This window comes from Brassica oleracea, chromosome C9 (assembly GCF_000695525.1).
Source record: "Brassica oleracea var. oleracea cultivar TO1000 chromosome C9, BOL, whole genome shotgun sequence".
Classification (NCBI taxonomy): domain Eukaryota; kingdom Viridiplantae; phylum Streptophyta; class Magnoliopsida; order Brassicales; family Brassicaceae; genus Brassica; species Brassica oleracea.
In genome coordinates this window covers 18,195,163-18,206,624 of record NC_027756.1, presented here as the reverse complement: position 1 = coordinate 18,206,624, position 11,462 = coordinate 18,195,163, and the positions used below count along the sequence as shown (strand labels likewise).

The 11,462-nt window shown below is 27.8% G+C and overlaps 1 protein-coding gene across 1 annotated transcript; it reads left to right on the top strand.

The window, feature by feature from the left end:
* The first annotated feature begins 4,304 nt into the window (after nt 1-4,304).
* LOC106314025 (cannabidiolic acid synthase-like 2) lies at nt 4,305-10,740 on the top strand. The gene is made up of 2 exons (XM_013751975.1): nt 4,305-4,906; nt 9,557-10,740. Exons 1-2 carry the CDS (start codon nt 4,404-4,406, stop codon nt 10,671-10,673), a joined length of 1,620 nt encoding a protein of 539 aa, XP_013607429.1. The 5' UTR covers nt 4,305-4,403; the 3' UTR covers nt 10,674-10,740.
* Nucleotides 10,741-11,462: the final 722 nt, after the last annotated feature.

The window sequence follows — 11,462 nt, the reverse complement described above, 5'->3', positions numbered from 1 at the left end:
TTGGTAGATATCAAAAAGGCATCTAGCTTCACCCTTACAATTCTATACTATTATTAATGAAGTGAATTTGTTGATTTGTCATGTTTTCCATAATGTTAGGTTTAGTCATATTTTATGCCAATTATTAATTTTAATTAATAATTTAAATGATTTAGCTAATAATTTATCATTTATCATGAGAATAATTAAAAAACATATAATGATACTATCATATTTAAATTATATTATATTTACTTTAGTAATATTAAAATAATATATATATTTTTATATTATATTTGATTTGTAATATTAAACTGGCTCTATTTCAATATATTTTTATATTATATTTGATTTGTAAAAAAATTAAAAATTACCAACAAACATAAAACAGTTTGGACTGTGGACAGTGTGCCTGCCTTACACATCCAACACTCGTCTTCTTCGCCAGTCTTTTCATTAAAATTCTAGACAATTACATAATCTATGTAAATACTATCTGCTTGAGATATATTAATGCTTCCGAGAATTTTGATCTCTTCTTGTGCTGACTCCAATAGATCCTGCAATATATGAGAGGATTCAAAATCTTGAGAAATTAAATACTCAATCCAGCAAGCTAAATGATTTTGAAAAATCAAAACAGTCGACACAAATAAAATAGATAGTTAAATCTAAAAAACCCAAAGAATTTATGAACCATGCACACCATTGTTATATGTCTTTATGAAAATGTTAAGGCTATGTGTTTGAAGAATTCCATTCATTTAGAAGCACTTTCAAATCTCGGAGCATATTTTTCATTAGAATTTGAAACCATAACCATACTCCTGCGCCACAATTTAACACAACCCAACAACTTAATAAGCTAAAGACAGTTGATAATGTCTTGCTATTTTTATCAAGATAAGAGTGGGAAAGGAGGCAGAATACCAATAAAAATTTAATTGGAAGATATGTAGAAAAGAAAACATGAACAGCTTCTCAATTGTATGATCTAAGGTGAATATGGTATGATCTAAGGTGAATATGGTGTACTTGGGCTAAAGAGTTTCAATATTTTCGGGCCAATTACATAAGTCTTGTTCAAGCCCAACAACATATTGAAATGGCCTACGATTTGCACCAGAAATAAAGGTGATGTGGCACTTTGATTGGATAGGAATATTTATGCTGACGTGTCACCCCTTAAAAACCTCCAATTTAGCTGCTTTTATATAATAGAGATGAAGTGAATATTTAACAAACGGTTTTGTGTTCGGTCGGTTTAGAATAATTACATCGGTTATCATTTTGGTTTATTTTAATACGTAGGTCCAAAACATTATATGTAAAAGTAGCGCGTGATTTTAAGTGATGACTTATTGAATAGGTCCAATTAAAAGATAGATATCAAAATATAATGTATATCTATGTTATTAATATCATTGAAATTTAATCACATACCCTATAAAATAAATAAAATAATTGTTTGATTTATTTACCAAAAAAGTTATTGTAAATAAACAAAAGTATTGTTTTGATTTATGTACTTCTTCTAATTTAATTATATACATAATACGTAAATTAATACAAAATAAATAATAATATATAAAATTTATTTCGATACATATTGTTCATTCCATGCAAGACGCGGATATCTTAAGCTAGTCTCTTGTTTAATAGCGGCCGTAGGTACAAGAGAAGGAAGCGTGTGTTTTCTAGCCCTTCATAGAATATGAAATATGTCGGCCTTCTTTTTACAAAATCTTTGGTAGAGTAGTTTGTTTGTGGTTAAGATTAGTGTGTTCGAGGTGTTGGGTTTGAGTACAACCAACTACTATTTTCTATTTTTTATATGTAACCAGCCCAAAATATTTTTTTGCTTCCAGCCCGTATTTGTTTTGGGCCGGGCCTGATCTTGTTACATTTGTCAAACCAATAATCTAACCAACTATTCACCCTACACCCACGGCAGATTACTACCTAGTGTAAATTAAGATCCAACCAAATTATGATAAGTGAGATTTGCACAGAACTCTTTCCACTTTGCTCCAATTTAAATACAGCGACTTCCATTTTTTTCTCTCCCAGTCACATACAAAATTAGGAATCTTAAAACATAATAAGAACCAAAGTTCACATCCTAAACCATACGGATAAATATTTCAGATATGCATATCAATCAGGACCAAGCCTGAAGCCTAAGCCGGCCTTGAACATATATGAGAAATATCTCACGTGCACTTGATCTTGAACAAATTCTTGTATATATGCAATTTAGTCATATTTGTATAGACTTTACAACAATAAACTTTGAAAAAGTTCACATTAGTGCTCTAGTGATACTTTATTTTTGACTCTATAATAGAGTAAAAAAATGAGTTTACTCTATATATTGAGTACGTTGTTTTTTTGTTCATCACTCTATTTTTCATTCTAAAATAAAATACCATCGGAGTATAACTCAACTTTATTATAGAATTAATAGAGTGAACTATAGGAGATGGTTATAGTCTCTTAGACAAATAATAGTATGGATTGCCATTATTCTTTGGTATTCTTCATTTACGCAAAAGGTCTCGAGTTCGATGGACGACAGCATCATTATCTATTTTTTTGTTCTAACTTTTTTTACAAACCTAAAAACAGTTTGTTCCTGCGTCACACACACACTGCTCTACCTCTCTCTCTCTCTCCATCGTCAAATTCAAAACCCATTTTCACAACCCAATGTCTTTAAATCGATTTTGGATTTAATTACTTTGCCGTAAACCCTTAATTCGCATTGAAAGAAAAGTATCCATCTTTGTGCCTTTTGTTTGTCTTTAAATCGAAAAACTGAGTCTTTGTAGTAATATTGAAATCTTAATTCCAGAATCAAGATGACTACTTCTGCTGAAATTTAGGCTCTTTTGGGTGAGAGTTTAGTTTGCTTGGTACGACCTTGTACTTTCAGTTTACAACTATCTTTTTCTCAGTCCTGCATATGCTTTTTTCTACTATCTTTTGATGCATTCTGATCTGTTTCGTTGAAGGCTCTAACTTGAATTTACTCTGTAGCTGAAATTTTTAGAAGTATAAAGATGTTTGGTTTTAGAAGTATAAAGATGATAAATTTTCTTAACTCAAATTTTTTAAAGATTAATATTTTGATTTGGAAAACTCATACAGATCATAAGAAAAATTATTTTACATCGGCCCATTTAATACCCAAGTATTCTTGCGCAAAATTATCCCGAACTAATTGTAGACTACACAAAATTGGACATGAAATAGTCAACCGTTAAAAATTGGACGTAAATCGTTAGTTTTTCATTTATACTTTAACAGTTGACTATTTCATGTCAAATTTTGCACAATCAACAATATAGTTGGAATATAATTTTGCGCAAGCAAAAATTGAATATTAAATATATTGATTCAAATAATTGGGGAATAAAACACCCATTTCCCGGTTTTCTAGATACATTTTTTAAGCAATCTATGATACCTATAAATCCTTATGTACCACATGCCACATTTTAATAACGGTTTTAATTTCTCACGAATAAAAAAAATGTTTATTCGATGGTATGCATCGACATTTGAAGAATTAAAAGATTTTGTCTAATTTTTAAAGATATAATATTCATGTTAAAAAGTGGTAATTGTTACAACAAACTAAATAATTTTATTATAATTTCAAATATTTTGATAAAATTTTGGTTAAAGTAATTGGACACACATATATAAATAATGTTGAGAATAATCTAAAGTGATATGGAGACAAAGGATATTGTTGTTGGAGATCATATGACAAATTTTATAGAAAATATCTTAGATATGTTATGAACAAATCAAAATAATTTCACTAAATCATTTTAGCTTTGTTTATATATTGTATTTATATATTTTGTGTTTTGATTTCCTGCTTGTATTTTTTTTAATATATGATCTGCAATTTTTAAAGTACTTTTATCATTGATGTCAAAAAAAGAAGAATTATTTTTATCATTTAAAATTATAATAAATTGTTTGATCTATTTGATCTGCATCTATCAATAATCTATTTGATTTATTTCATTTGATCTTATATAATCGATGAAAAAAAAATCTACATTATCTTCACCTTTTCAACAGCTTTTAGGTCAACGTTTTCGGAACCTAATTTTTTTTCAAACGTCAACGTTTTCAAGACAAGTGAATAAAAGATTGTCACGTCACAAAGATATGTCTGCCATTTCCTGAGAAATTAAATAATGTAAACCCAACTAAGGAATCTTTTGACAATCCGAGCACACCTTCTTTGAATATAAACATAGCCCACTGAAGTTAACTGGGTCATTTTTATCGAAGTGTATAAAAGAACAAGTTACTTCGTTGGCGAAAAAAAGAAAAAAGAATAGACATCCATATCCATTTTGAAGCCTGCTGATTGTTTGTTTTCTCTCTTGTATGCTGCAGGGATGGGAGTTTCAAAACTAAGCCCTGCGATTTCTTATATTTCGTTTATAGCCCTATATTTTTCTTTCTACACAGTAGCATCAACTTCTTCAAACTCCTTACAAGATGACTTCATCAATTGTCTCCACCAAAACACAAATGTCGATTTTCCACTCGAGAAAACATTCTTCACTCCTCAAAGTAATGCTTCGCTCTTCATTGAAGTCCTTAAATCTACGGCTCAAAATCAACGATACTTGACCAAATCAATGCCTAAACCGGAATTCATATTCAAACCGGTCCACGAGTCTCACGTCCAAGCTTCCATCATATGTTCAAAGAAACTGGGAATTCATCACCGCGTTAGAAGCGGCGGTCACGATTATGAAGGCTTGTCCTATGTTTCACATATAGAAACACCGTTTATAATTATTGATCTGTCGAAACTGAGACAGATTAATGTTGATATTGAAGACAATAGTGTTTGGGTTCAAGCTGGTGCTACAGTTGGTGAGCTTTACTACAGGTATGTCTCGTTCTGTTTTAAACACCAACTAGATTCTTATCGGCTTTGAAAGCGGATGATATTTTGATTATTTTAAATTATTTGAAGGTTTAATTTCTTTTTGTATAATCAAAGAAAATTATATTTTTAGTATTTGTTTATTTAAAATATTTAAATTTTACGATAAATAATATATTAAACATATCATTTTATTTTATTATATTTAATTTTTTTTTGTCTTTATTGTATATTTGTGAATATAAACTGAAAAGGTATTTTAAAATGTTTAACATATTAATTCTAAATTTCAAAAGTTCATTATAGCACATATTATGTTCTAACTTCAACACAAGTTTTAAATTCAAAATCATAATTTAAAATAATATATAATATTTTAAATTTAAAAATAGTAATTATAAAATATATGTTATGCAAGTTTAATGTATATTTTATTTCAAAGAAATAAAATATACACCTAAAAATATTAAAATTATTATTTTTTATTAAATTATACAAAACTTTAGTATTGGTTAAATAGTTGGACTATATGTATTAAAATCTACTGAATTATATAACTCAATCTCTAAGAAAGTTTGATATATAAAATTATAATGAGTTAAAATGATTTTCTTGGACCATGTAATAAAAATGGAGCAAAATAGAATTATAACAAATGAACACATCTCACAAAAAAAAAAAATGAACATACTTGCAAGGAACCGGGCCTCGTGGTCTGGTGGTAAAGGAACCTCGGCTGAGGTGTCCGCCATCACGACTTCGAGCCCCGGCCACAGCGTATTTAACATCCCTTCCGCTGGGGCGCTGGACCCCCTACGGGGGATAGTCGGGACTGTGGCTGCCCAGAAAAAAAAAAAAAAAAAAAAAAACATACTTGCAAGGCTTTATTGGCTCACTTCTCAAAACAATGGATCACGTGGAACAGATCTAAGTCACTATAGTGATTAGTGTTTCATTTAGTTAAACTTGGTTAAGGATAATAATTTGATCCGTTTCATTTAGTTAAACTTGGTTAAGGATAATAATTTGATCCGTAAATTTCAGTTACGTTTGTTAGAGTCATTTTGTAAATATATTTTGATATATACTAAATTTAAGAATATCTGAGTTATATTATATTAGCCAATAATAAGGAATGCTATAATTATTTTAAAGAGCTGTGAATAGGTCCAAATTTAAATAATAATATTTTTAAATAAATAAGAAATAAGACTTTAAGTTAATAGAGTAAATCTATTTATGTTTTTTTGGTAATTAAATTTATTTATGTATTTGCGTTTATATACAATGAAAAATTTCTACACATTATACAGATATTATATTCATGAATTATTGAAAAAAGGTTTATCTAAGACCGGTCTTACCCATCAAAACTTTGGATTATCATTGATCATTGGTTAATATCAAATATTTTGCAACTTATATATATATATATATATATATATATATATATATATCTATTTATATTTGTACTATTATTTACAGAGTAATTTTTCTCATCTAAATTCTAAAGTTGAAAGTTAGACTAATTAATATCATTTATACTTTTAATAAATAATAACTAATAAAACTCTTTTAGATAATTGTTTATAAATTATATATATTGGCTAAAATAAAACAAAACGTATTAAAAATATAATTCATATATAGTATGTTTTAATCCAAAAAGATAATTTATAATTGTAGAAAATAAAAATTAAGAAATAAAATATTTAAAAACATTAATTAAGTAAAGATATATTCAGATTTTATAATTTTATAACGAATTAATTTTAAATATTACTAAAGATTGATCCGCGCACCCGCGCGGTATTGTTTCTTAAATTTTTATATATTGATATTTACTTTTCATAATTAGTGTTATATATTTCAGATAAGTCGTAATATAACTAATTGTATTCAAAAGACCAGGACCGAATTGGGTAATATCTTTTTTTTTACAAATATCTGAACCCGTTTCAAATACATTTGTTATTTGAAAAATTGTCAAAAATACAACATTCATAATACCATTTTTCATTTTTACACTACCCACTTTTACCCTCACTTTTAGTGAAGGGTAAAATATATTTATAACTCTAGGGTTAACTAATCTAGACTTATGGTTTAGAGTTGATGAGTGAGATAGAGTTTTTGGGACGTGAAATTTAGGATTTTAATAAATATATAAATAATTATTTAAAAAATATTTAAAAAATTTAAAAATAGTTTCAAACATAATTTTTCCATTTTCAAAAAGAAATTTTGAAAAAAAAATCGAAAAAAAAAATTTTAAAAAAGAAGAAAATTTATCAAAAAAAAAATTCGAATTTGAAAAAGTATAACTCGAAAGCATAAAAAAAGTATTATTTTTTAGTTTTTTATTTAAATAATTATTTATTATATATAGAGAACAAATATATAAGAGTCTTTTGCCACTTAATGAAGAAAATATTTTTGAAAATGTCCCTTTAGTGGTGGTAAAGATGAATAATAGTACCATAAAAGTGGTAAACATGAAAAATTTTCTTGTTATTTAGATAATTTTAGGTTCCTATATATCAGAATCAAACTCATCCATGCCTAGAAGAATCCAATTTAAAACCCACGCATAAATTTATAATATTTAAGCGGGGCCTAGTTTTACAAAAAAAAAATGATTCCCAAAAAAACAACTCTACCTAAATGGATAGCCAATGTTCATGCCTAACTGGTTTTTTTAACTAATAAAAAAAACTATTTCTATGTGTTTAGCTAATTTAAGTGAAATAGAAAGAATTTTTTATTTATTAAAATGATTATATGTAGTGAAAAATTAAGTGGCGGTAAATGTAATACATTTATATTATTTTGATTTAATTTATTATTTTATTCACAATACATGTCTTTGAATTATGTTTTTCGCAACGTAATTTTTCATCGATTGAAACTAAAATTAAAAAAAGGCTTTAGTAAACCGAACGTTGAACAATATGCAAAACCCAGTTATTTTACATTTTTTATTTTATAATTGGTACAAAATTAATGTTGATTAACTAATAAATAAAAATATGCACTATTATTATTATGGTAATATAATTATTGATGTGTTGTATTGTTAAGATACCATAGAGTGTGATTGGTACTTTTTAGAGTAACCGAGTGAAATTCAAAAAGTAGAAATAGGTGGAAATAAAAAAGTGACAGAGAGAGGAAAACAAAGAGAAACAAGTTACGCCGATAAAACCTACAGTAATGTTTAGTGTATATTTTCGTTTGTTTCAACAGTGAGTGGACTAAATAAAAGAAAATAAGTTTTACATAATTGGTAATATTTCAGCGTTAATAGGAGTAACAACATAAATAGTGTAATCTGTTACGCTAGAACAACCATACAGTCACATCCATAATTAATAAAACTATTAAACAGAGTGAAATATGGAAAATAATTAATGTAAATATATTAATAAAATTAATTAAAAGATATTATACTTTTTTTTATACAGCTATCCATGTTTCCAAAAAATTATCATTTATATTATTATACATGTTTTCAAACAGTACCAAAATGTACTTCAGTTTTAATAATACGTATAATAAATATTTGTAACATGATTATGTCTACATGCATGTGTAAAACACCTAATCTATAATATTATTTGAGAAATTAATTTGCTTATTTTTCATGCTCTCCATAATTTTAGGTTTAGTCATATTTTTTGTTCAATTATTTTTTTAGTAAATAATTTTAGTGATTTAGGTGATAAATTATAATTATCTTTAGAATAATTAAAAAAATATAACAACAATATCATAGTTAAATATAAATTGTATTTAATTTAGTATTATAAAATATTATATATATATATATATATGTTTATATTATATTTGGTTCGGTAATATTAAACTGACTCTATTTTAATATATATATATATATATGATATAATGAATAATCTATCTTTCTTAGAACAATCAAAATCATTCATTGTGATAATTTCTAACAAAAAGTTGGCAAAAATTAAAAAAAAATTATACTACTATTTGCGAAGTGATTTTTTCGTTCCCACATTAAAAGGTAGAGCACTTAGCGTCTTTATTACCTTTAATAAATAATTAGATTAGATTTGTTAATATATAACTACACATAAATTAAAAACAGATTTTATTAATTTTATAATCATCATTATTTAAAAAAGATTATATATTATGTTATCAAAAATTCATGTATATAGCTTTTTGTATATATGAATGTTTTCAAGTTTATTTTATGTAATAAAGCTTTATTTAATATAAAAAATTAATATTTAACTAATTATTAAATATTTCAAAAACATGAAAATAATTCATTCTAATATTTTTGGATTAATAATATATCTATTTACAAAATTTTGTAAAACCATTAAGCCTCCGTGTGCCGACAAAACACTTATTGTTTTAAACACGTAGCGAAAATCTTGTGCTATCTCGATATTACATTGATAAACTAAAGGTTGAAGTCAGATCTGGTTTTTAAAAAAGAAATTGGAAAAAAATATAGTAAAAAATAGAAAAACTCAAACATAGGGTGCATTATATTATTTTAACGTTTTCTAAATATTTAAAAGTTAAAACCATATGTTTGACTTCACAATATGCAATGACAAACATAACTGCATACAAGAGAACAATATCTGACTATTGAATTGTTAACTGTAGAATTTCAGAGAAGAGCAAGATTCATGGATGCCCTGCTGGTATATACCCGAACTTAGGCATTGGTGGGCATATAACAGGCGGTGCATACGGTTCCTTGATGAGAAAGTATGGTCTTGCTGCTGATAACGTTCTAGACGCAAAGATTGTTGACGCTAACGGCAAGTTACTCGACAGAACCGCGATGGGAGAGGATATGTTTTGGGCTATTAGAGGAGGCGCTGGAGGGAGTTTCGGAATAATTTTGTCATGGAAGATCAATCTTGTTCCAGTTCCTCAAACCCTAACTGTCTTCACGGTCACCAAAACACTAGACCAAGACGCAGGATTCAAGATTCTTTCAAAGTGGCAACAAGTTGCGGACAAGCTCGTTGAAGAACTCTTCTTACGCGTGTTCTTCACCATAGCTGGAAACAATGAAAACAAAACTGTGGCCATGTCATACATAGGTCAGTTTCTTGGCGATAAAGGCAACTTGATGGAGGTAATGAACAAGGGTTTTCCAGAACTAGGGCTAAGTATGAAGGATTGTATAGAAATGAACTGGATCGAATCCATCATGTACAGCTCTGGATTCTCAACTACCACTCCTCCTCCTCCTGAGGTTTTGCTTCAAGCAAAGTCACCTATTGGAGAAGTTTACTTCAAAGCGAAATCAGATTTTGCCAAAGAACCTATTCCTATTTTAGGTCTTAAAGGGATGATCAAGAAGTTTCTTGAAGAAAACGCTGCGTTGATGATATGGACTCCTTACGGTGGGATGATGGATAAAATCCCTGAATCTGAGATCCCGTTTCCGCATAGAAGCGGAACCAGCTTCATGATTCAGTATTATAGGAGCTGGTCAGACACCGAGAAGAGACCTGACTTGCGTATCAAATGGATCAGAGAGCTGTACAGTTACATGACTCCTTATGTCTCAAGCAATCCAAGACAAGCATATGTGAACTACAGAGATCTAGACCTGGGACAGAACAACAACTTAAAGACAAGCTTCAAACAAGCTCAGGTATGGGGAGCAAAGTATTTCAAAGACAATTTCAATAGATTGGTGAAGATTAAAACAAAGGTTGATCCAGAGAACTTCTTCAGACACGAACAAAGCATCCCACCTCTTTAAACATGTATGATTATACAGCAAACTCGAATAAATCGAACTATGTTTCTTCTTTTTTTTGGTAAATTGTGAAATCGAACAATCCTTTTTTTTTGGTTAATTGTTAAATCGAACAATGCTTCTTGGTAAAAAAAAAAAAACAATGCTTCTTTTTTTTGGTAAATGACTAAATGTTAAATCGAACAATGCTTTTTTTTGATAAAATGTTAAATCCAACAAGGCTTCTTCTTTTTTCTTTCTTTCTTTCTTTCTTTCAGACAATCTTGAATAGATATGATGGATGTACCTTAAAATTCAAAACAGTGCTTTTTATAAGTCACCAAAGTGATCTCAACCCAACTTTCTGTTTTCTTGTTTGGAGGATATTTGTTATCCCCAAACTAGCCGTAATATGGGAATTAAACTAATAACTAGATCTAGATCCGCGCGACTGCGCGAGTATTAATTTTTTGTTTTATTTTTTTGTTTGTACCAAAATGATGCATTTGTAAAAGTTAGTCGTATTACTTTGATTATTTTTTCTGTGTTCATAATCTATTGCATCACTGATATTTAGTATCATATAAGCAAATCAAACATGTATATATAATTAGATTTATTTATACGATATATAGAAAACAGTTTTTTTTTTAATTAAGAAAATATCAGATCTCAAGAAGAATGAGTTAGTATGGTATACAAAAATTGATAAATTCGTTATAGCATTTCTAAGAAAAGATTATAATTCAAATTTTCAAAAAAAAAAAACTAATATATAAACATTTAGATTACAATTTGAACAATAATAAAAAT

Coding starts and splice junctions, on each gene's coding strand:
- LOC106314025 (XM_013751975.1), top strand. CDS start 4,404: ATGGGAGTTTCAAAACTAAGCCCTGCGATTTCTTATATTTCGTTTATA. Junction 4,907..9,556: donor GTTGGTGAGCTTTACTACAG/GTATGTCTCGTT, acceptor TGTTAACTGTAG/AATTTCAGAGAAGAGCAAGA.